The sequence below is a fragment of the Haliaeetus leucocephalus genome, unplaced genomic scaffold (genome assembly GCF_000737465.1).
Source record: "Haliaeetus leucocephalus isolate CR32 unplaced genomic scaffold, Haliaeetus_leucocephalus-4.0 Scaffold1, whole genome shotgun sequence".
Classification (NCBI taxonomy): Eukaryota; Metazoa; Chordata; class Aves; order Accipitriformes; family Accipitridae; genus Haliaeetus; species Haliaeetus leucocephalus.
Window position 1 is genome coordinate 11,163,104 of NW_010972437.1, and position 27,076 is coordinate 11,190,179.

At 36.2% G+C, this 27,076-nt stretch overlaps 1 protein-coding gene across 1 annotated transcript in view; it reads left to right on the forward strand.

The window, feature by feature from the left end:
- OLA1 (Obg-like ATPase 1) overlaps nt 1-27,076 on the forward strand; it is a 103,627-nt gene that overhangs the window by 71,244 nt on the left and 5,307 nt on the right. The window contains exons 7-8 of the mRNA XM_010566524.1: nt 24,699-24,839; nt 25,530-25,626. Coding sequence (XP_010564826.1) covers nt 24,699-24,839; nt 25,530-25,626 — 238 coding nt within the window. The remainder of the gene's footprint in view (nt 1-24,698; nt 24,840-25,529; nt 25,627-27,076) is intronic.

Below are 27,076 nucleotides of genomic sequence, written 5' to 3' on the forward strand. Positions count from 1 at the left end.
CTACATTAGTTTTACTGGCAACTAAATGAGTTTGGGAATTTTCAGTAGCTTGATATCTTTTTTGATACTCTAAAGTGAGATTTTAAGCTTCAGAATGTCTCATCTTGCTTTTTATGGCTTATGTTTTTAGATTCAGACTAGCTTCTATTTAGGAGAATAGGCATCTCTCTCTCATAATACTCCAAGCCCGTGAAGTCTTAAACACTGAAATGGAAAAAGCGAAGGAGAAACAATGTTTTTCTCTCTTGTCTTTGTTACAGAATGGAAGAAAGGGGAAGGGTAAACAATTTAGGAACCCAGGTTTTATATTGAGGACCAGATTCTGTAATTTACAGTATGTTGCAGTTCAGGGTTGTTAGTCCTGAGGATCATCAATGCAACCCGATCAACAGGTCCTCAGGGATTTTGGAGGAGACTAGGGAAATAACCACCGTATCAGTGCTGTCATCTCTCTACAGTATCGTTACCTCAAATGCAGATTTCGAATCCTACTTCCAATGGTAAATAGTTCAGTAGTGATTTCACTCTTACTCATTTCAGAGTAAAGCAGTTTGACTGTGCATGTAAGCCTGTAGATGTTTGTGTCAAAATCCCTTTCACATTTCAACTTCCTGATGAGAAATATTGTTACTAATGAAGAAATAGAACACTTTGTTTCCTTACTCTTTTGTGTCATGCCTGTTACAAGCACAGCCACCTTCACTGCAGTGATTTTTGGGTGTAATAATATTGATGAGAGAAAGAGAAGGAAGTAAGGTGAAATAGTGTACTCAATTAAATTTCCCAGAGATAAAGATTATTCTTTGATTGAAAATGAGTGTCCAAATCTACTTGGAGATGATGAGCTCTGTTCTGCTGCATTTTTCTGTTTATTGTTGACTTATAAAAATATTTTCTCTCTCCTTTGTGATGCAACTTGCAAAGGTCCAGTTACACTTCTCTCATTGCAGTTAAAATGCTATCTGCTAATGTGCTGCAGCTGAATCAAGTTACCTTTTTCTGCATACTTGAACCTCAGGAGAATTTTGGCAGGGAAAGAGGGGTAGAGACTGATCTACATATGCCATGGTTTGGTTTATGAGCTCAAAGAATAGCTTGAATTTGTCCCATTAATGAGCAGGTCTCATCCTAGACAGTAGGATTTATTTATTTATTTATTTAAAATAAAGGGGATATTTGCCCTTTCTTGCTCTACAAATTGGCTGATAGATAATTGTACAAGAGATTATTATTCTTGATAGCAGTTGTTTATTCATAAGTTATCGTATGTTATTTATTATTACTTACTATTATTAATTTATTGAGCCCTGTGCCTTTCAGAATGAATGAGCATTTTTAGCCTTTGTCAACTAGACAACATAGAAACAGAAGTTGTGCATAGTCCATATAGCAAATAAATTAAGTCTTTCAAATCAAGGGGAAAATAGTTACTATGGGTAAATGTCCCCAGCTTTTAACATCTGTTGGGTCCTTATTCCTATATCTGACATGTCATTTAAAAACCACCAGTTATTTTTGTGGGGGTCCTATTGAGAATTTGGAAGGCGGAGAGGAAGGCAGTTGAGTGACTGTAGAGGGGTGAGTGGCTGTGGTCTCACTTGGTGCGGTGGGAGCAATGTGAGTAGCTCCTTCTCTGTGTTAGGATCTGATACCTCATTGCTGCTTGTAACCGGTGTTTTCTGAGAGGAAAGACAGTCTTTCATTCTAAGGGTAGACACATCAACAGTTGTAATAACTGGCAGGCGAGCTTTCATTTTAGAATTTTTTTAAGCAAAAATCCCCCCTGATAATATTGTCTCCTATTCTGAAATAACAAGAGAATTACTTGTATTCCTTTTGGAATAACATCTGTATGGGGAAATTTGGATTGGGCATTGCAATCAGTATCACTATAGCAGTATCTCTTAAACAATGTCCAAATTAGTAAGTAACTTTCCTTTCATAATCTGTTACTCAGTATTGGTGTATCTGATTTGCAAACAAGTACATGTATGTACCTCAAATTCTGCTTATTGAATTTGTCTGTCTGGATCATGTCTTGAAACATGTCTTACTATCACATGCTACAGACTTCTGTTAATCTCTTTAAGTTCTCATAGTTGAAGTTAATTTTATTTCACCTACTGTTCTTTATCTTACTGCAGTTAATATTTGAGATATTTATGGGGTCTGGGACCAATACTCATCTTGAAATTGTTCTTCATGAATGGCCTGCAGCATCTCCATTCTCTGGGGGAATATTTTATGGATTATTGTTCTGTTTTCTACAAATAGGGGCTAAATGGAAACATCAGCCAATCAAAACATCATTTATTATAAATAGAAAAATAATGTTTAAGAAGGAAGATTCTTTTATACTATTGGCAATACAGGCTGCAATGGCTTTGGTACCCATTTTTCAAGTTTACTTTTGCTCTGAAGTAAATTCTTTGTTTCACAATTGACAGACGCATTTTTCATTGATGATTATTTTGAAAATGTGATGCGTTTTATTTGTTTGGGTTTTAAAAATAGTTTTCCTTTTAATTTTATAGTTATTTACAGCTCAATTTTATGTATTAAGTATATGGAAATAGATTTCATTTAACTGCTTGTTTTTCCCAAGAAAGATCACTTACCTTCTAAAGTTTTGGCAGAGTATTTTATTTTCACAACTTGAGTTACTTCTAATGACTGATACTAATGACTAATGTTCAAATATTGATAGTCACTAGTTTTACAATGAATAGAAATATGTATCCTTGTTTTGAAACCAAGAATAGATGCTGCTTCATGTTTAGATTGGAGAGGAAAGTTCATAGGTTATATATGTTTAATGGAAGAACTGTCAGATGAGACATTTGGTATGGGTATCTTACTATCCTTTATGACCAATGCTTGACATTAATTATTGTTAATTTGGAGAGAAGTTAAATAAAATAATGTTTGGGATTTGCTCTGGCAGTAGTTTCTAAAGCCTGAAGAGATGTTTAGAAGATAAATATTTGAAAGAGAGTTAAGTGCATGTGCTAGTTTTGTACTTCATTGAGTTGAACAATGAAAATGCATTAATCAGATTCACTGTATATCAAGTCTTGCTCTTCTCATGCTCTGGCACAGTGTTACACTTCTGAAGTGAAAATGTATTTAAATCCAAACAAACGGCTTTTATTTAAAAAAAAAAAAAAAAAATCTTGCACCTAATACATTGAAAACCTGCACAATGTTGTCGATCTAAAACATGTGATGGTTCTTCCAGCTTATGTTTTATTTCAGAGGCTCGTTAAATCCATACCTGTTTTTATTTAATAAAATCTTTATGTTCCAGGATACTCAGATGAATGAAGTGTGTGTGCATGTACATGCGTATTCAGTTTCCCATAGGATTTTTAAATAATAACAATAATAAGTATTATTATTATTATTATTATTATTATTATTATTATTATTATTATTTAAAAATAACTTTATGGAGGGTAAATGTTTGTCTTTGGCTCCCTCTATCTGCTTGTCTTTACTTGTCTTTGTGAATTAATGCTTTTTCATAACTCGATCCATCAGATAGATTGGAATCAGCAGACAAGATGTCTGCAAGTATTCCGTATAGGTGTTTGGTAAAATAAATTAAAAAAAAAAAAAAAAAGGTAAAGGGACACGGAGGACTGGTAAGGAATTTAGTTATTCAAGCTTAAAAAAGCAAGGTTAATGTCTTTGTGCTTAGGCAGTATATTTCTGAAATATCTTTCCATTCTGGTCAAAGTCTAATTTCTGTATTGGTTTTTCCATAAAGATGTAGCTATATGCTCAAAGTTTATTAAACAGAAACGTGGTTTTAGGTGCCTGTCTTGCAGTAGTGTGTGGTTGTGTGATAGCCTTTTGTTTCTGATTTCTAGTTATTTTAGTACCCTATTGACATAGGAGGTAACTAGATTGTTCTATTAGTGATTTCTGACAAACAGAAATGATTTGATATGCTAAAGCTGTTTCTGACAGAAGATATAAAGTTTTGACAAACATGCATGGCACAGCAAGTGTCCAATTCTAAAGAGCAAAATAAATGCAAACCACCATTATGGGGAACACAAACAGCCTGAAAGCAAGTTATCAGTAAGCAAATAATTGTTGAACTGTTATGAATGGAATAGGATGTTGAAATAGGGCATGATTGGCTGATGTTACATATGTCCTTGATTACCTTCCTTGTGCTTTTATCCTAGTAAGTGACATTCTTTGTATTCCCTTGGATGGCTAGACAGTCTGACACTGAAGAAGAATAAATATTGCATGTGGTACACATTAAGCTGTCATCTAGGACAGCATTTATAAAAAGTAACTAGAAAAATTCATAAGAAATTCTGCAGTGCTACAGTTTTCTGGCTCCAGTCATAATTGTCAAAGTTCTTGACACATTCAGGTCTTCTGAAATGATTTGGGTTTACAGTTACTTGGTGTATGAATAATTATTGAGGATTCATTTTCTCTGATGATGCAGACTGTTAATGTTAGTTCTCAAAATGTTGCATTTTCATTAAAGGCCATGTAGTAATAAAAAAAACCAAACCAAAAACACAAAAAAAGTGTGGTGTATGTAGCTAGTCCTCTTGCAGAAGTCAGAACCGGGAGATGTATATGTGTAAAGTAGAAGTGACTTGATAAAATTAAAAAAACTCTTTTTCAAATGCTGTCTTTGAATCTTGGTGGAAAATCCATTATGAGCATGCATTGTTACTATTATTCTACTTTGGAAATAGACCTAATTTTTTGTGTAAAATATCAGTCTTCTGTTTTTCTTCACTGACTTGAAATTAAGACTCAGAAGCAACATAGCAGGATATCATCATCTCTGCAAGGGCAATGGAGAAAAACCCTTTTGAACTATCTAAGCTGATGAGTTAGTGTTTGAGTGGTAATGATTTTAATCTTTAATTTTGAGAAGAGGGAAGTGTAGTAGTTACATTCTTCATCCTCTTAAGTCTCTGGATTTCTTGTGACAACTTGTATGTTGACCAAGAAATATTCAATGGCTCCTTTGTCTTTCCATGTATTTGTCTATTGCCTAACATAATACCATGATACTCTCTGGAGTTTGACATTAAATGTCACTATGAATATTTTAAAGGATTATTACAGCTCTATCACTGACCATGTCAGCGGAACATTCTCGCTGTATACTGTATTCATGCTATAATCTGGTTTTGCTGCATATGAAAATGCAGCCTTCTTCCATTTGTGGGTACATGTCTCTCCATTTGTGACAGTATCGTCTAACTCATGTGACTGGGTTTTTTTATTATTTTACTGAATTAAGAACACCCTGTAAGGAAAAATAGCCTGTTGCCACCTCATCATGTTACTTGAGGACTAACATAATTTTATAGGTGACATTGTGCTTACTCTCATCCCTCTTCCAAGTAGCCTATAACTTACAATACCTCATTGTGAGTAACTTGGAATGGGAAAATAGAGCCATTGGCTCTTTCATAAATTTACATTTAATGTTAATTGAAAGCCTTAAAGTAGTTCTTAGAACAGGGTTGGAAAAAAAGTGTATTCATGGGAACAGATAAAAGCTGAAACACCTCTTTAGGTTGAAGAAAGTTTTCTCCAAGTATAACACTGCTCAAATGTTACAGGTAACTGTTAACTCTGTAGACCACTACAGAGCGCAAAATATTTGCCCAACTGGTAAATTGAACTGTAAGTCCCACTGTGGGAAATTGCTTTGCTGTGCTCCAAACAGCAGTTATCTTAGTAATTGTACCTGAATTCTTTTGTGGCTAATAGACAGTTGATGTCCTTCTTACCATGACAGAATTATTTTGTTGCAATATTATTAATTGTAAAAATTTCAGGTAAGATGTGTTTGTGTAGTTTAAGATGGTCTGAGTATGATTTTTTTAATTGGTGCTGTGAGACTACTGGCTTTTGAGTTGAGAATGTGCATAACCCCACATTTCACATTCTAAACCGGCGCTCGCAACAAGGAGCTTATCAGAGCAAATTGTCTAGTCCATCCCCTTCCTCACTCAAAACCTAATGACCCTTTATCATCATGGTTTAGATTGCTGGACACAGATGTGAGAAAATACAAGTAATCTACAGGTAACTACAGTAGCTGCACTGATGTTCTCAGAGAACTGACTGCTGGGAAGATAAAAAGCTTCCCACAGAGCCTGTGACTTTCCAGCAGCAAAGCACATCATGAGCTCATACATGAAGTTTTATTTGCTGAAGATTCACAATAAGATGCATTAGGACATTCAGCAGGGTCCCTTCTTAGATGAGCACAAGAATTCACTGAGGTTGTTAGTTGATGCACTAGTGCATGGCTTCACACTAAAACTAGAAAGTCCAACAATGCCAATAATGTTTCTTTCTGAGAACATCATAAACTACAGCTGTAATATGATACTGATGTTAACGTAGTTTGTTCCTTGATAGTAAATGATCTAAAGTCGTTGGACTTTTTTTTCCTTTTTATGGAAAATATTCAGGCAGGAAGCAAATGTTCTTCAGGAAAACTAGCTGCTGGCTGTTGAAATAGAGTTAGTGGTACATGCTAGATGTGAAGGTAGAAGTAGAGTCTTACATGAAAAGACTTGTGTGTGATTAATTACCATCTTTTTTTCTCAGCATTTTTTGTTGTAATCATGAAGTAGATCTAAAAATCGCTGTGTATGTGATTGGATACTTTGCCAAGGAATGGGAAGGAAATAGAATATTTTTCAGTTAAATTTCATGTACCTGAAGATTAAGAAGGTAATGATCTTGTTTACTATTTTAAAAATTTTTTTTTGAAATTCAAGAAGCCGTTGTAATACAGTTTTTATTTTTAGTGATTCAGCAAGGTTGAAATGTATCTATTAAACCAGATGGGAATGATCAACGTGAATCAGTCTGTCTGCACTTTCATTCTCTTCTAAAGTAACTTAAGTATAAACACAGTTACTTCTGTAGAAAAATGAATTTGGATGCTGAAAATGCCTTCCCCCCCCCCGTTTTTTTAAATCATCTGTAAGTTTTGGGTTTGTGAAGAGAGAGAGAGCACGTTTTATGAGAGGTACAGGTCCTCCAGAAATGAGGATCCACAGAGGGCGGTATTAATTATTAAGCAGGCAATAAGTATTAGAGTGGTGTCTTTACAGAAAATGCTAATCCTGCAAAAAGCCTAAAACCCAAGCCAAACAAAACCTCTGAACAGCCTCCTCCCACCCAGAAAGAAACAAAAAATAAATCCCACAAACAGCATCCCCCCTCCTGTGGCAGTGCAAATGGGACAAACTTAGGACTGTTTTTTTAATTTTAAGTCCTTCCACCCTCTTCAGCCACCCTCAAGACTTCTGTGTTCTGTTACTGATCTTGGGGAGTTGCTCCATGGGGATTCAGTGCTGCTGTCGGTGGTGAACCTTTGAGCAAGAGCAGGCAGGGCTGGCTGTAAGGCTGTGCCTCTCGAGCTGCGCCAGTGACCATAGCAGCAGTCTCCTTAATTTTCTGTTCCGTCATTGATCCTTCACGAGAGGAAACTAGAAGGCACTGTGAAAACTACATACTCTTCGCTCCTCGTCATTGTCACTTGCCTCTGTTCCACTTTTTTGTGCCCATTTTCCAGCTTATGCATATCTGAATGGTAACAAGCAGAACTCCATCCTGCAGAGCCCAACAGACACTTGCTAAGAAATTATTTTCAGTGATTACACATACCTTTTGGTTCACAGTAAAGACATGCAGAAGTATTTTCTCTTTTTCACTAGCAAATAGGAGCTACAGGAAGAGAGATACGTATTCTCTTGTTCCATTTTGTCTTTTGCTTGAGGAAGACACAAGTAGTAAAGGGGTATACATATTGTAAGATTGATTTCCTCTCCCCTTCTTTTTTTTAATCTTGAGATTAATTATAATGAAATACATGTACAAATTGCAGAATACTCTTGATATATCCTTTTTATGATATATACTGTGTTTCATATTTTGTAGTGGCTTTAATTCTCAACTCAAGTAGACATATGGAAAAACAGAAAAAATGTTGGCTGTTACAAAGTTTTGTTTGAGCTTTTTAAACTGAGTGATTAGCAGAAATAATGACCCTGTCAGCCTTAATCACATTAAAATGTGGTTAACATCATTTAATTTTTTCCACTTAATATGCGAAAATTTCCAGTAGATTTGCAGTGAAGGCCATTGAAATTCCATTAGAACAAGAATAAAAATTTCAGGCATCATTTATTCAGAGAGGGAATAAAGGTCTCGACTGAAAACTGCTGAATCTTTCTATTAGGGAAACTATGAATCATTGCATTGAGCAGTACCTTCAGCTTCTCTAGTACTGAATCTGGGTTGCTTCTGAATGAATGGAATGCAGTTGTAGTGTGGTGCTTTTCTGAAAACTGCAGCATGTAAGTTTTGCACAAATTCAGTATGTGCTTTCTTTGTAAAGGATTATTAAGTAGTATTTTATAACTGCTGTAGATCTGGGGAAATAGTTCTGGTTTAGCCACCTCATCGCCGTGAAGTTCCATACTTCGCATTATTTTCATTAAAACATTAAAAAAATGTATCCTCTTTCTGATTGATATGTAATGTATAGTTCTGGTTTCTTTGTGGTAAATAGCAAAATGAGGACATGTGCAGCTATGACAAGAATATTAAGCTGTATCAGGTCTCCTACACGCTTGGCATTTCTTGTCGCATGCTCCACAGGTATGTACCAAAAGTACAGTATACAATAACTATATGAAAGCACTAGAGAAACTATCAACCATGTCTTTTTCTGAGAGAAACTTCTCTTTCTAGGAAAGATGCAATGTTTGTTAGCTTTACTGTGTTTCACTCTGTTCTATTTAGGTTCCCATTTTTGGTCCTTTGCCTGTGTAAAGAGAAGATTTCATCTGTTAAGTTGAGGCACTAGAAATACAACTGCATGTTCCGTGCATTTCTAGACTCTACTGAAGTACTTGAATATTTCTTTAAAACAAATATTACTGTATGTATCTGATAAGATATAATACCTTTATTGAATTGGTTTGTGTCTCTGGTACTTAAGTAACTATACAATGGATTGGGGTTTCTTTTTTGTTTTTTTAAATCGGTATTTTGTTCTGTCCTGGTTTCAGCTGGGATAGAGTTAACTGTCTTCCCAGTAGCTGGTACAGTGCTATGTTTTGGGTTCAGTATGTGAAGAATGTTGATAACACTGATGTTTTCAGTTGTTGCTCAGTAGTGTTTAGACTACGGTCAAGGATTTTTCAGCTTCTCATGCCCAGCCAGGGCACCTGACCCAAACTGGCCAACAGTGTATTCCAGACCATGTGACGTCCCATCTAGTTTAGGAACTGGGAAGTGGGGGGGGCGGGGTTTTTCGCGGCTTGGGGACTGGCTGGGTGTCAGTCGGCGGGTGGTGAGCGATTGCCCTGTGCATCATTTGTACATTTCAATCCTTTTATTACTACTGTTGTCATTTTATTAGTGTTATCATTATCATTATTAGTCTCTTCTTTTCTGTTCTATTAAATCGTTCTTATCTCAACCCAGGAGTTTTACTTCTTTTCCTGATTTTCTCCCCCATCCTACTGGATGGGGGGGGAGTGAGTGAGCGGCTGCGTGGTGCTTAGTTACTGGCTGGGGTTAAACCACGACATGTTCCTAAGCCTAGTTTATTTCAGCCTATTACATAATTACTTTGTCCTCTTTCTAGTGGGAAAAATCATGAAAATGCATTGGATTTGTGCAGAACACAAATTTTAAAATTTCTGTATTTGTATGATTTATTTTTTAAACAAAATGTAGTGGTAAATATTAATGTAGTGCTAAATACTGTGAGATATACAGTGGCAAAGGAATTTTTCTTTGAAACAGCTGTTACTAAACTTAAGAGTCGAGCAGACCTAACAGGAATTTGGAAGTGCCTCTGATCCAAATATACCTCTGTATGTTGAGGAACGAAGGAAACTGAGTAGGAGGTGGGTCCCTGGCCAGGACCAGAACTGTTGACTCTGCAAATGAGATAAAAGGAAGTAGGAGTGTGGGGGTGACCAAAAGCTAGGGTAAGAGGGAGGTGTGAATTGAATGAAGAGGTGTAAGTTTTGGGGCTTGCATTTGGAAGCATCTTGCTAAACTGCTGTTGGACCAGGATGGAAAGCTTTGAAGACTGGAGAATGACGCTGGGAAAATAAACCAGTGAGTAACAGAATGTGAAGAACTGTCGGATGGGAAGGGAAAGTGGCTGTGTTTTAGGAGGAAGGGTCAGAAGAGACTGTACTCACTAGATTTTTCTCCTTACAAAGCATGACATGAAATTCAGAGGCATTATGTCTTTTTGTTTCTCTGCTCTTAGCATATCTGTGACATCTTATAGCAGAACGCCTTACCTCTTCCCAGTTTCTAGTCTGTTGAGGAGCAAATGCTCATTGTAGTTCCATTAGCTCAAAGATAGGTTTGTGTGATGGGTATGTAATGAGTACATTCAGTTTAGAATTTAACATGTTTGTTGGTTGCTTTTTTAGAAACTGGAAATTACATACAGCTATATTAAGTGTCTTAATGTTGCAATGGGATACACTTTGAAGTCAGAAAATGTTGGAATGAAGGTTGCTAATGCATTTCAAAATCCGTGTCCTGCCCCAAAGGGTTGTCTGCTCATGGGTGTACCAAATGGCTCCCGTTCCTTTATAGCCAACCTTGTCTTTCTCCATGCAAAGGACAAGCTTGCTCTTGCAAGAATGCAGTAGGACTGGGTAGGATAGGATGCTTCTGATGATGGGATTCCCTTCCTCTGGAGCAAAACTTGATACTGATGTGGAACTGGAGGAGGACAAGGGATGGCTTTATGTTAAAGGCGTTTTACGTGCCTGGAGATTTGGTGATGGAGGACTGGATTTTACTTCTGTCTGGTTTAGATTTCTGTTTGTGATGCCAAGTAAGAAAATTCCATTAAAGTTTTCACACATTTTTAAATAATAATGTTCTTAATTTTCTTCATTTGACCACTTAAGATAATGAAGTCCAATGTTCTTATTAGTGCTATTTTAAAAATGCGTACCTTGCCCAGATTTTGAAATTACTTACTGCCAAGCTGTGATACAAGTACTGCAGCTACCTCTTCTGCCTTGCCCATGCTGTCCTCATCAGTGGCATTGGTAACTATACATGGTATTAGGGGCTAATTTTGGCTTTTATTACATTTTATTTTGGAAGAGCAGAACTCATGAAGTCTAATTTTCCAAGAGGTTGAGTTCTGAAGTCTAGTTTTCCAAGAGTCTTGTTTCCTTACAACAGTGACTCCTAACTTATTCTTCAAACAGCAGTGACATGGTTCTCTGTACAGCAGGTAGCATCATATTCTGTGGCTTGGGAGGACTTTCTGCATGATGATCAGTCTGCCAGCCTACTGCTGCTGGTCAGCTGGCTAGCTCCAGCCAAGTCAACTATGTGGTGGTTGAGTTCTTCATACCTTTTCCGCGGTGGAGGCATTGTTTTTTACAAAATGTGCAGGAACTTGATTTGTATGAGATTGAGACCTCTTTGTCCTCCTTTTGCATTTCTGCATAACCTTTATGTACTTCTGAATTCACAAAGTGTAGTGCTTCCTTGTAACTATATGGTAATCCCTAAATTACTTTAATCCCTCCTCTGCATTCAGTACAGAACCAGTTATTGTTGGTTATCTACACAGTATAATGACTTTCATAAATTAATTAAGTTTGGTTGGTTTTTTTTTTTTAACAGTAGCTGATTGTTTTGCATTTAGTATTGGGAGGCTGCTCACAGAACCTCGCTGCTGCCTTGAGTTGAAAATGTTCTGCTAATTTCCAGCCTATGTTTTTCCATGGCTGGCTTATTTCATTGGTGGTTCTGGCAGCTTTGTCCTGTAGATTAAATAGTATCTTATCTAATTGGTGTTTACCCTCAGTACTTATTTAAAGCAGGCATTATCAATTTTCTCTCTGTCTCTGTCATTTACATGAGGTTCCCATTCCTCTGATAATCTTAGACCTGTTCTGAATTTAGCTGACCACAGCTGCATGTAATACTCCACATGCTTTCATGAATACCTTATATGCAGACGTAATGCATCCTGTTAAACAAAGGGAAGCATTTCCAGTAGGATCTGTAGATCACATTTGCCTTTTCCCTGTTGCATTGTCTTGGTGGCTTAGAGTTGCTCTGAAGAAGACTATAACCCATCGGGATCCCCATTCTGTGTCACTTCTGATTGATGATGACTTCCCTTGAGGAAAATGTCTCCTGCTCTTGTGCTGAATGTAAACTTTGCATGCAAGTGATGTCTGTGTCAAGGCCATTAATGTATTTAAACGAGATCAGTCCTAAGTTTGATCCTTGTGAAACTTGATTAATGATATCCTTAAACACCTATTTGTTCTCCTGTTAACAGATCCAGTGCATTACTCGGTACATGGTCTGAACGAATCCACTTCCCCCTCTTCTCCAGCTGAACGAGTAGTTTCACATGCAGCACACTATCAAGTACTTTATAGATGTAGTTCTCCTGCATAGAAAATCATGTGTCCTATCAATGAAAGAATAAATTTATCAGGGCATGCTTTATTTTTTTCTTTAAACCAAATTACTTGTGTTTACCCAGGTTATTTTCTGTGATCATTTCTTCTTTGATGGTGTCATTGCTCAACGAAACAAAGTCTAAAATAGCATTGTATCTGTTGATGAAGCGACTCTTAGGTGGAGAAATGGATAGACTATCATGTCCCAGAGAATAACTGCCCCCTATGACTTTTTTAGTATTTTTCCTTTGGCTAGGTCTGCTTTTAACCATATATTACCTACTAGGGCTCTTGCCTGTTGAGCAGGCCTTTTCCAAACTTACATTCTATGGCACTTCTAAAATAGAAGAAGAGTCCATTTGATAGTTAAAATAGGAATGGTGCTTTTCATTGGTTACTGAAACTTTTCTTACAACTTGTGTGCTAAAAGAGTGCAAGTGATTGCTTTAAGCAAATAAACAGTGTTTCTAATGATAAGAAAGTGTCTGGATGCAAGTTGAATAATTCACAACTTCACTATTGCTTCAGGTGTATGTATTATTTCAGTCTTCAATTGCATGATTGGGTGAAGTGTTTTCAACTGCTATTTTTGCATAGAAAGGATGAATAGACAGAAAGTGGAAATCATTTTATACAGGCTGTTAGAAGTCTAGATATTTTTTTATACTTGAGAGCTGATTAATGTTTTAAATTAATCTTTATTTAAAATGCATATTTATGTCATAGTTTTTTTCTTTTTCAGTGTAACTGTAGAGCAGACTATATTCCTTATAGTATATCCTGTGCATATTTGAACTACTTTGAAAAAGTGAAATGATGTGATGTTTAGCTACAGAGAAATGTCAAAAACAATGCATTTATATGATATGAAAGATTTGCAAGCGCAAGCTAGCAATTGATAGTAATATTATAATTAGCTCTTTATACAGCCTGTTTTTTATTCATGAACATTTTCATTTATGTTGACAATGATCATGTATGCCACTACACATGGAGCCTTTTCTTTACTCAGAAGAGACTGAACATGCATTAGTATGTTTTTGGGCTTATGTTCTGACTTTCTATTGAAACATGGTTTCTGGGCCAAGTCATAAAAATTAAAGTAGCTTGCATTTTAGGTTTGGCTTTTTGATCCTATTGTTGTTAGTGCTAGTGTTTGTAAGGGTGAAACATAGCACAGAGTGCCATAATTTCAAGGTGGAACTTCTTTTCAGTCAAATAATTTTTTGTTGTTAGAATTGCTGGAGGCATTGAATGCATACTAATTCCCTAATTGGTAAGAAAATGAAGATAGGTAAACTAGTAGTTTTATAATAAATAAAATTTTAGTTTTGTGTTTGTAAATAAAAATGTTTTGTACACACCCACCCACAGAATAAGAGTATTTCTGACAGAAATTTACTTTGTCATTCCATATTCAGCCATAAATATCTTCATGTCTAACAGATCCTTTACAGTCTGTCAGATAGATGGAGCGTAATTTCAGACACTGATCCAGATACTTATTCTTGTTTCTGAAAAATATCAAAGTTAGTGTTCCCCTAGGACAAGTATGTTTTAGTAGATGATTCAGATATTGTTAATTTTTTTTTCATTTCACCATAGTTTAGACAGGTAAACAGACTGTGTCTGTAGAATTGAACATTTTTGTGACAGCTTTTCAAATTAGTGAAGTGCGTTTCATACAAGGCATCTCTGCACACTGTGAAAATCCCTAACTCATTTAGTGTTTTACTTGGACATGGACATGTTCATATGACAGTACAGTATATGCTGTTGTATTTATTAGACAGTATTTTGGGAAAATGTATCAGCAGGAGGTAAGACTGAGGCATGCCACAGAATTTTACGTAAGCATCTTAGGCACTTAAGGTCAGGGCTAGTTTCTAAAGCAGCCTATGAAAAGGGGAGAGGGAAGACGCTTTAAGAATAAAGTGGGAACAGGAGCCCTAATTTAAGTGCTCTGAATTGCCCTCAGAAGAGCCTCCTGCTTCATTAACTATATAGGGAGCAGAATGAGATTGGGTATCTAAATCAGGTGTCTGAAATTAAGCCTTGTATTCTTTGAGTTGCTGTAGTTTGAATATTAACCATTCAACTAAATAACTCTTTCGTTATTATACTGAGAGCTTAGATGATGTTCTTTCTCTGGATAGATATCAAAGTTAATTTCTGATTTATTGAGTAGCATATTCCAGCCTCATAACAAGTTTGATCTTTTCTTCATCAAAAACCCCCCACAACTTAGTCCAGTATCTCCAGCTTCTATGATTCTTATTACTAGCCTCGTTAAAATTGTTTCTTAAAACATTACTTGTAGTATCATGTGATCACAAAATGTTAGTACTTGGTAATGGTCCAAGGGGGTGGGGGGAATAAGCAGGGTTTATTATTTTAAATCTCATGCTCTTATTGTGGTAATATTAGACTCTTGCAATTTTAATACTTATAGTTTTTAATAATTGATGGAGGGAGGAAGAGAGCATTCATGTGAATTCTGTGGTCTGGAGAGGCTCCGCAATTAAGATCACACTGACTAATTCTGGAGAAGCGAGGAATGCATTTCCCTCTATCATGTGTGAGTGGGAGAGGATATTTCGTTAAGAGAAGTGGGGGGGAATATTCTGACCCAGTTTGTGTAGTTTTCATTAAACTGTGTGACATAAGCGAAAGCCAAAACTAACCCGTGTTGTAGTGTGCATTTGTGTTACTCATTGCAGGATTTTTAATTAGCACTAGTGGATTAGCACTCTTTATAGTATCTTACTTCAAGTGTTGTTAGTATATATTTATTTCAACACACAGGAGTTTTATGTAGATCATATTTTTTTGTTTGGGAGTATGGCCTTGCTTGTGTGCACACAGTACATAGAAGAATCAAAGAATATAAATTTAAAATGGTGTTGTCCATCATGCATTTCATGTAAAGTTTCTCTTGTTAAGGTGTCACATGTTTTTTTGATCAAATATTCTATTTGTGTGGCTTGTAATTTTTTTATGGGATTACATGTTTGAGACTTTGCTATAATAGCGTTGATATGAATTGTCCTACGTTTTTTTGTACAGGACCCTTAAGAATAGTTTTCCATGTGACATAAGAAGCCCTGTCAAGAGACAAAAGTTAAAATTATCATGCCATAATATAAACCTGACTATGGAATAGGGATTCTTTCTACTGATCTGTAGTAGTTTCTCAATCATCATCATTTTGCACATAAGTCTTGTGACTGAGATTTGCTCCTTCTGTTATAATGTATGAACGAGCATTTGTTACATTTTTTTAATAGTTTTCAAGATAACCTTTCAAAACTCTGCATTTTATAAATGATAGCAGAAAGAACAAGATGTGACTTTCCAAAGGCATCTTTTCTGTCCAAAGTATACGTGCTGCAAGTGGAGCCTGTTATGCCTGTAACTATGAAATGTAATGTGCATGATTTATTGCGGTTTGCATTGTTACGCAGTTTCATCAGTAGTTCGGTCTTGAGTGTGCTTGATACTTGTTGACAGCAACAGCCATGATTTTCATTTGTTTGGGGTTTTTTTTGTTGGTTTGTGGGGTCTTTTTGGGGGGGTGTATTTTTTTTGAGTTAAGACAGAATTAATTTTCCGAATTGGCAGACCAAGGAGAAATAGAGACTGTAAGCCTTTCACGTACCAGCAGGTGCTACAGCAGCAGTGTAGTACTGTTTTCATTGAGTCATAATTGGTTTTGATCACTTTAATGGGGACCGTAATTTGGATAAAGAGATATTACTGAAGTCTTGAAAATTAGATCAGAAACAAATGTTTTAAAAATGGATTTCAAGTTTTTTATTCTTCATGAATGATCCTTCTTACAAATGTTTAAAATAAGGTTACCTTGACTGATGTTTTGTTAGATACAATTTACTGTATAAAGTACTGAAAAAATCTTTTCTTAGTGGGAACTCTATATAGATCAGCAGAAAAAGTAATTCTGGATTCTTTCTCTCTTTCCACCATCTTGCTATTTTTTAATTCATACTTGCTTGTAGGTCATCAGCTTGGTTTTTGTATTATGCATACTTTATTTCTCCTAGTTATAAAAGTATTTTGTCCATTAACCACTGTCTGTACTTGATTTACAGGTAATATCATGTTCTGTGGTATTATTTCTTTCACAGTTCCAACATCTTGCAAACCCAAAACAGCTAAACAAGTTTCATGTCAGTTAAGCCAAATCTTTATATGAAATACGTTCAAGAAGTGGTCAGTAGTATGAAGTTGTAAGTGAAGTGTTATGTCCTTATATGTTTTTAACATACCATTAAACAGTGAATATCTCCAGGTAGCTTTCTAGACCAGATAAACTGAGAACTGTATACTAATACCATATTATGTTAGACAATTTGTTAACAGAATTATGTCTTAAGGGCACAAAGTGCTTTCATACGAATTTCCAGAATATTGCCTTGATTCCCCGCCCCCCCCCCCCCCGTCAATTAATACTGGTTTTTGCCTTGAAGAATCGATTTTTAAGTGATCTCATATGGGATAATTTTTACTCAGGAGTCATGCCATATACAAGCATTCTCCAATAATAAATGCTAAAATTCCTGATTGAACTTGGCTTCATGCCATTGCTCTTTTTTGGGTGGTAGGCTAACTTAAGGCATGCCCATCCTTAACAGTCTTCACCTGTTCCTGCACCACCCTTCAGTTATATTGGCACAACCAGTTGTAAGGATACATGGGAAAGTGAAATGGTCCAGCTTAAAAAAAAAAAAAAAAGAGTGGGGAGGGGGATATGAAAGAAATAAATTCTCCCTCCCTCCCAAAACTGCTTTTTGCCAGATTATTTTTGTTGGTGAACAGCTTGAGTATGCTTGCAGTGAGTGCTGGTAGGGTCCCTGCTCCATGTGCAACTGGTAGCAGAAAAGCAAGTGTAATATCTGGATGGATAAGGAATGGGATGAGAAGCTCATGTCCAGATTATGAAAATGTTTCTTTAGAATCTGGGATGCAACATGAACTAAAATAGTAGGTGCAATACTGGTCACCCCATCTAACAAATGATTTTGCAGAATTATAGGGGATTTAAGATAATGGCTGTGATAGAGATCAAGGCCCTGGAAAAACTTGCTTTGACACACACGAGGCAGAGAGCCTGGGATTACTTTACGTTTCAAAGGAGAATGTTAAGGAAAGTTACAAACCCATCTATAATAAATGGCAAATGACAGTGTTGATCAGGAACTTCTATTCTTCTTTTCTCAATACAGTATCAGTTGAAATTACAATGAAGATAAAAACTGTAAAGTCCAGAACTGGTAGAATGAAATACTTTATATACCTATTCTGTCATAAGGTTCCTGAGATCATGGAAGTGTTGCAAGTCCCCAAAAATGTTGTGGTAAAGAGTTTTAAGGACTATTCCACTGCATGTTTCAAGGCTCAAGTCAATCTGTGTTGGACATATGAGTGACATCTAACGTGTGAGATAGATTTTCCACGTTGGTCTCTTGTAAGGTTCATCCAGTTGCAGTGACTAAATACTGGAGGGGGGTATGGACATCGGACTCTAGGAAGGCATCAAGGAACTTAAAGCATTCAGGATGCCCAGGATAAATGAAGTTCTGAAGCTCTTGTCCTGAGGGGCTGAGAGGAGGCTCCTGGCCAGGGAGCAGCCCAGTGTGTGGAGGCAGTGGTTTTGTTCTGAAGTGTTACTAGAAAGTATTTGCAGGTGGCGGGTGGGAAAGGGCCTTCTGAAATCTAAGGATTGCTGTGTTCCTCCTGGCCATCTGGGAACAGGGAATAAAAGAATAAATTCATAAATGTCACTGATGATTTGAAATGAGATTGCCTAGGTCAGTAACAGTTACTCCCAAACCTTCTGTAGATTTGTTGGCTTCATAAAAAAGCAAACCAGCATGGTGGGGAAGAGAGTACCTTTTTATTCTTTAATGTTTTCCGGTTTAGTCTTCCTTTCTCTTTATGTAGTGCAAGAAGAAAGGGATACCCTGAAAAAGGCAGGTAGCAGTAAGAGCTACAGCATGTTAATCTGTTACAGCAGAGTATCACCTGTGCTTTCTGCTTCCCTTTCTTAACTTCTGCCACTGACCTATTTTGTGATATGGAATTATTATATACATTGGTTTCATCATTTTTGCCATTCCATTCTTTGTTGATTATATAAATTTGGAGTGAAAACTTGCTGAGGCTGTGAATGTTTCTTATTTATGTAAGAATACATGCACATATTCATCCATATATGTGTTGTACAGCACTGAACAGTGGGACCTGATCTTTGTGGAGTCTATGCATGCTAACAGAATAGAAGGGAAGGACATCACCTATGAACTGTGTGATGCAATACTGGTGCTTAGGTAAATTAGATCTTCCTCTCCCACCCCAACAAATCAACTAAACCTAGTGGTACTCATAGTAGAATGTTTTGGGACCCGGCAAAAAAAATTAATCGTTGCCTAATTTATCATCATTTTAGATAACTTGTGGATAATGGGTGAGGCTTCCAAAGACAAAAGAAAGCCACAGAGAGGAAGGAAGAAATAAGACATTTTTAAGTCAATTAATTTTCCTTCAATTTCAAGAAAAGCGTTGGAACGTTCAACTGTTTTAATCACCCGGAAGCAACCCAATTGTCTTCACAAATTCATGTTGGCTATTTATTACTTGTCTAAATTGTCAGGTGACTCAAATATTTTGTTTGTGATAAATTTAATGGTCTTGCATATAGTGAAAAAATATACTTTACTACATATTGGCATTTTTATTAAGCCTTTAAACGTTTCAATGCCTTACAACGTTCTCATAAACAAGATAGAAAATATTGGCTAGATGGAAACTACTGGAAGTTGGGTGTGCAAGACTGGTTGGAAGATAATACACAGAGCATAGTAATCACTGGTTCACTTTCCAAGTGGAAGAATATCTCATTATGAGATCTGCAGAAGCGGCTGCTGGTTGAATACCCTTACGTATTTCCATTAATGAGCTGGATGATGAGCATTCTTGTTAAATCTGTAGATGACCCCAAACTAGGAGATGTCCAGGTATGTATAGAACAAAATTAGAATTTAGAAGCATCTCAAGAAATAGAAGAAATCATTAGGAAAAAAAGAGCTAGGGTGCAACTTCTGAGAATGATTTTTATGCAGGAATAATCAACTATGCAAATAGTATTAAGAATAGCTAGTCAAGCAGGGTCATACAATAAGTTATAAACTGAGCATGAGATAATGTTGCAGTGCTGTCACAAAAAAGCAAATGCTATACTGGGTTTTATAAACAGGGGAATCACCTGAAAAATGTGTGAGTTAATCCTCTAGCTATTTTTAATGCTTATAAGACATTACTATTGAGAGCTCTGAGGAGTGCCTTAGGTACTGTGTGCTTCCAGGAACTTTTAGACCAATTGGAGAGAATCCAGAAAAAGGTTCAAAGTTAAAAGTAATATGTGGGGTTTTAAGTTGTAAAGCACTGTTGTAAAGAAATAGGGAGTGTGTATTCCCAGTCCATAGTGTAGGCTCAGTTAAACTGGTGCATTTAAATTGGAATGAAGGTGGCTTGAGCTACACATATGGAAAACTTTTCAACAGTGGGGAACAGAGCACTAAACGGCTTGAGTTTGGAAGGTTTTAAAAATCCGGGGTTGCTCAGAGCTGCCAACAGGAAGAGCCTGTTGGAATTGCTAGGTCCTCTTGTTCTCACTCCCATCTGTAGATCTTCTTTTTCAGTCTTTTGTATATTTTGATCACTTAGTTTGATCTTATCTCATTATCTACATTTGTTTCTTTCCTTCTTGTGGTGCTGCCTGGTATTTTCTTCTTCCCTGCCATGCAGTTTTGTTTCTGCTGGTTTCTACTCGTAGTTAGGTATAGAACAGGAAAACAATTGTTTCTTTTCCATGAGTTAGATGGGGGTTTTTTTTGGTCTTGCTTGTACAAAAGCATACTTTCACAAATCTCCTTTCTTCTCAGGGGTCAGTTTTTCAGATCATCATGTCTTGCAGGTGTCCACTGAGCTTAAGTTCTCTCTGCAGCTTCCCTCTTCCATCACTACTTCTGATTTCCATCTGAACTCTGTCTCTGTTCCCAGCTGGATCTCTCATGTGAAACTCTGTCAAATATTGATTTGTAGTTCAAGCACATTCTGCAACTTTTGTACCTCTTTGTTTTGGTTTCTTCTGCCTCAGAAACTATCACCATTTTAAAGCGAAGGCACTCCCTTCTGCACAACTCCCCTTTCTGGTGCTCTTTGCTCATTGGCCTTCTCAGTGAGCACCCTCATTTTTAAACCTTTCCCCAAGGTCTGTTCTGCATCCTGATTTAGTATCCAGAGTTCACTCTGGTGGTTGTCCTGATCCTTCTGCACTTGAAGTCACTGGCTTCTTTCATTTACTTTTTCCTTGTCAGTCTGATGCAGAGTTGAAAACTGGAATGCCCTGAGATGATGCCTTCATCAAGTTTTGGAATCTAGTAGTGGCAAGAAAACGTCTTGGTCTTCACAGCTTTTCTGAGTCAGTAGTAGATATGCTGACATGCTTTTGTCCTTCCTTACCTCCTTATCAGCCAAGAATAACAGTGTTAGGTGGAAGTGAGCATCTTAACTCCTCTTGGCTGGTTTCCCTGGTCAGAATTTTGAGTGCTGCCTTCACTGGCAAGTTGTTCAGATCTGGTTTTGTTCTTGTGTCAGGTTTCTACACAGCTGTCTTTTTAACTGAGTTTTCAATTCAACTTTTATTTAAGATTTTCTTTTTGCCATGACAGAATGAATGGTTGTATTACTGTCTCTTGGTTCTATATATTTTTCCAGAAAGAATATTTTGTCCATTAGTGGTGAATAGAATCAAATTTCAGTTCAGGAACCCTCTGTAGCCGCTGTTGGCACACTCCCCCTCTCCACAGAGCTACCTGGAGGGAAGAACCAAGCCACCTCAATAGGGGAGGGCTGTTGGATGTCCAGAAATGCTCCGAGAGATCCCTTGCTGTTATCACTGAGTAGTACTAGAAGAAGCCTTTCTTCTTTCTGCTTTATGTTTTATATTCAGCATTTAGTTTTACCTCTGCTAATAACGGCCTTATTAGAAACCTAATTAGGAAAGAGGATATTTTTAATTGCTCTTACCGTGTACACTGTTTCCACATAGTTTTCAGCTTACTTTGTCAAGAAGGGTTTTCATCTTGAGCGCTTTCTGGTTTCTTAAAGTAGTTTCAGCTGTTAATCACGGTCATTGGTTCTGCCAGTTCTACTGTTTGGTGCTTTTTTTTTTTTTTTAAACTTTTCGTTTTGTTACATTTTAGTGTTTGGTTTGTTCTTTTAAATTGAGATTTTCTTGAGTGTTAATGGTCTTTTCTCTCAGCCTAAAATCCAATACCCTTCAACATTCATTATCAAGTATAGCACGAAATAAGAGAGATACTCCAGGATTTGCTTATCTTAACAAAGGCCCAAACAAGTGTACTAATGCTGTCCTTTTACAGACAGACAGCATTTCCATGGGAAAATTATGTGCTCAAATAAAACAGACTTTGACATTAATTGTTACCATTTGGTAAGAGAATTTTGTTTTGTTTAGCACACTTGGTTATCCCCAACAGGAAAGCAAACTTGCACTATTACTTTATTGATTATTAGTCAAGCATTTTTACTTTGGGGGAAAATTTCATTGAGAAATGTATCACTATTTATATTTGAGTATTTACTTTTGTTTTGTTTTGTTTTCTTTTTTCGATCACCATTAGGGGAATTCCTTGGTACTTTTTAGTAATTCCTGTGACATTGAAAGTCACGAAAGTGAAAGACTCAGGCAGAGAACCCGACTGTCTGTACAGAGTGGGATGCAGTACCTTATTCTTTTAGTGAGGCTGTAGCAGGTCTGATGTCAGTCACTTCAGAGACCTTTAGACCTCAGTGCTCATTTATTGCTAAAATGTACCAGCTCTGCTCCTGCATTATGAAGATCATCTGTCAACACTTTGAGATATTCTCCTTTGTTATTAAGCTTGTGATGCTCTACACTGTCAGGTTTTTTGCCAATTATAGTTAAGGTACAATGGTGTATTCACTGGATCAAAGTCTCACACTGGCGGTAGAGGAATGATTTGTAAGTCTTTATTCATCTGAATTGTACAATAGAATACCTGAGGAATGCAAATAATCCCTCTAAGGACTCAATAGAAAAGCTGTTAAAATGACAGTCAAAGACTATTATTATTCTGAATTGGTGTTTTAGCCAAAGTAATTATTTCTTATCTTGTTGTTCCACAATAGTTCTTAGTTTATTAGTTACGATGACCATATTTACCAAACAGAATTTGAATCCAATTTTTGACATTACTTCCATGCTCATTTCACTTTTTCAAGTTTGCTTGTTTCATTCTGTCTTTCACTTGGTACATTATTTAATTAGTCTAGAGACCAATGTTAGGTACTTTCTTAAAACAAAAAAAAAAGATGTGTGCACAGATGTTGAAGTACACTTATGAATAGCAGATCCATTTCTAGATAAATTTTCTGTAAAAGGTTGGCATTTATAAGCTCTGAACTTTGGTATCCAGTTTGTTAGCCAAAATAAATTAGTTAACTACAAATGTCAGTTTTAGAAGCGCTGTTAAATGTCACATGTCACATTCAGAACTGCACCTTAATTGTGATTTTCAGTTCAGACGTTCCTGAAGGCAATAGTGTTTCAGTATCAGTCCTGGAGACCAGACTATATTTTCATTGGATAACTGGAGGAAAAAAAGATTAGTATAATGAGGATTGAAAACCACTGATGGGGTATTTACATAAGTAAATGATAGAAGACCAGCCTTATATAACAAACGTGTGAAAACTGTTGAGTGAACTTTTATATTCTTTGTCCCATCTAAAACCCTACTCAGTGGGCCATGCACTTAATCTCATAATAGCTCTGATCCCCTGCTATTTTCTTTGACAAATGTGTGTTGATGAACTTGTGGTTCAGTTCATTTTTTTCTGAAGTGACATTTGCATTGATTATTTAAAGGTTTGCAGGCCACAGTTTCAAAGCACTTTAGTATAATAGCAGTTAAAACCTTAGTCTAAATCTTGGAGATTAGCAGGACGAAGAAAAAGAACTCAGCAAGCATAAAACCCTGTGCTGCATGGTGGGTGCTTCAGGTCTGAAACATCTACAGCACCCAAAGTACTGTATTTTGTACTTTGATTCTTAGTGTACAGGAAGTATTCCCATGCCTCTTGTGTCTTCTTGCTGAGCATACAGAGTTGTCATTCTTGCCATTCACACCTGTTCAGAAATAGTGCCCTTTAAATAACATTGAACTCCTTACAGGTAATTTATTAATGTTTCCCTTAAATTTAAAATAAATAGTACTTGCAGTCATGAATGTGATGCCTGTGTTTAAAGATTGTTTAAACATCAGCTATTGCTGCAAAGATTTTCTTGATTTTAATAGGATATTGAACATTCAAAAACTAACACCACAAAGTAGCTCTAAATTTGTAGTTGCATTCAGCTAAAAAGAAATGTTAGATGTACAGCCAACTATTACTGATGATGCCAGTTATTAAAGATGAAGAGAAATAGGAAATTTGATTCTTTATTTAAAAATAATAGTAGTGTAATATCTAGAAGCTTTGTCCTGGGGAGATAGTAGAAAGGTGGGAGAAACTAGTGGAAACACAGCCCTGTATTCATTAGCTATGACATACTCCAAGATCAGGGTGCTGCTTGCTAACTGGGAGTTTATAGTGTGGTGTTCTTTTCTGTCTGCTAATATCAGCTGCCCTAGCCACTGAGATGCTTTTTTTTAATTTTTTTTTTTTTTTTTTAAAAGTCAGAGGAAACTGGAGACCCCCAGTTTTACCACATTTGATCAATATCACTCTTGGAAGTCTCAGAAAAATGTACGTCCACAGATCTACAAAGTTTTATTCAGTTAGCATTTTAGATTGCAAGTATTTAACCTTACCAAAAACCTAGTTATTGTCTCAAATTATGCCTATTTCTGATAGATTAAATGCCAAACAGAAACCAAGAAACAGTGAAATGTTAATGGAGTACACCTGAAGCAATTGCTGCCTGTTAATGCCTTGACCTTGGAAAGCAATACACAAAAAGATGGCATCATAAAACCGTGCAATTCTTATGAATATGTATGTGCTACTTGATAATAATGAATGTGGTACAGCCATGCATGCACTACAAGATAATGTTGTGCCCTTTGTTGTCTACAGGTTGATAAAAATTAAAGAGTGGGTGGACAAGCACGACCCGGGTGCTTTGGTCATTCCTTTTAGTGGGGCCTTGGAACTCAAGTTGCAAGATATGAGTGCTGAGGAGAAACAGAAGTATCTGGAAGAGAACATGACACAAAGGTTAATTAGCATTCATTTTCCCTACACTTTATTATCAACTATTTCCTTGCAGTAATTTAATTGCTTGCGCTGATAGAATAATAAATGACAGAGTAATTACCATTATAAAGAGAGAATCTTCTCCTTTCTTTACCATGAGACAGAGTGAAAAGATTTATTTTAAATTAAGTTTTTAACTGTCATCTGTCATCTCTGTACAGTGTTTTAATTATAACATAGGTATTAGTTATGTATATTTTTGAGAAGGAATGATCACCAAAACTGTTTCGTCATCCATGGGGAATAGGGACGGTGGAGAAAATGTTGCCATAATTTTTCTGAAGAACTATAATAAATTGTTTCAGTATTGAATTTCAGTCAAACAGTTATGCTTTCATGACCCGGAGTCCTGAAAATTGCATGAGACCAAAAGTGCTGTCTGATAGGGTGATTTAAATTTATCCCATATTTCTGTAGCCTGCCAAATAAACAAATCAAAATACTGTCTTTATGATTCTGCAGTAAAAAAGTAGTTTTTCTGAAGAGAGTTCAAAGAAAAAGGCTACTGCGGTTATTGCTGTGTTTACCAGTAGACCCGGTGTCTTCAAAATGTGATGTCTTTCCATGTAAATTGATTACTTGGGGCATTTAGCTGGTTTATGTGTATATGTTGAATGAATTGGATTCTTTTTTTTTTTTTTTTTTCTTCAGTGCTTTAGCAAAGATCATTAAGGCTGGATATGCAGCACTCCAACTAGAATACTTTTTCACTGCAGGCCCAGATGAAGTGCGTGCATGGACCATCAGGGTAAGATTCATACTTATTCATCAGCTATATCCAGTTCCACACTATTGAATTCAGATTGATATCACTGACTTTGAAGTTTGTCATGGTGGCGGTTAGCTAGTCATTACAGATGAGGTTTTTGTCCAGGATAACTTTAATTATTTGTGAGCTGCTGAACAGTGAAAGTGGAGCTGCATTGATTGAGGCAGGTAACAATTGATTCTGCCTATTACATAGTCTGAATTTCTTCATCCTGTAGAATCTGTCTACCCTCCTCCTGTGGTCAGAGATAAGACGTACCAGTATTGTGCTTGCTTAATCTGTGTGACTGGGTTTGTCTGCAGTGAAATTGATGTTGCTTTTCATTTTGTATTCACTAAGTTTGTTTGGGTTGCGGATGGTTCATTCCTCCTTTGCTTTGCTCGGATTACATTTTCAGCAATAAAAGCAATATAACATCATTATATTCCTCATGGATACACAGTTGGGCTCAAAAACCTAAAATCAGTGTGCAGTAATTCAGGTCTTTCACTGACTTTAATATTTAGACCTAGTTTATTTTGGTAGTTTTATATGTTTATCTGGGAACTTATGTAATGCTAAAATTATATTATGTATTTTAAATATTGATGTAGAATGATTATAGCCATAGAGATCGACTAATTTATTCCCAGAGGACAGTAAAAGCTGAGCTGTAGTGGTTTGCCTTTGAATGTAAATATGTTATACTATAAAGATTAGTATTGAAAAATATTTTGAAATGCATGTAGTTACAAACTCTGTCTTAAAAATTACAAAAATTTCAACTTGGAGTTGCAGATCTGTCACTGAGCTTGTATTTATTGCATCAGTGTATTTAGTGCTGTGCAGTGAATTTCAGTGCTGTATTTAATTTCATTCAAAGGAATTAATTTGTTTTCATTAATCAACATAATTTCCAGTAAATTTATATTTTTATTAATACCGCTACAGATTTTTGTGTATATATTTTAGGACGTTAAACTTACTTTCTTAGAAGCACGTTTATTTTTTTTTAGCCTTTTCATCTCTTCTCCTTTTACATGATAACTGCTAGCTAAAGTCCCTGAAATAGCTACCAAAATAATAAAAAAGCAGAAGTTTTGTTGCTCTAATTCTTGCCATCGTTTTTAAAAGCACATTCTGAAACTCCACTGTTTTCAGTAGGAGAAATGGTTGCTCTTTATTAGAAAATTTGAAAGCTGGTTTATCTTAAGACTGATTGTAAGTATCTTTGATTTAATGTGCAAAGATATTTAGTCAGGTAAGCATCAGTGAGTAGCCATATTAACCCAATACATCTTTTATTGTAAAAACTGTGCTTTACAGTGTCAGACTCCTTAGCACTTTAACATGCTTTATTAAGCAGCCTTTAGGTCACCATTATTTCTCAAATTTCTCTCCATGGTTGTATGTGCACAGAATGTATGTCCTTGTAATTTAAAGCATGCAG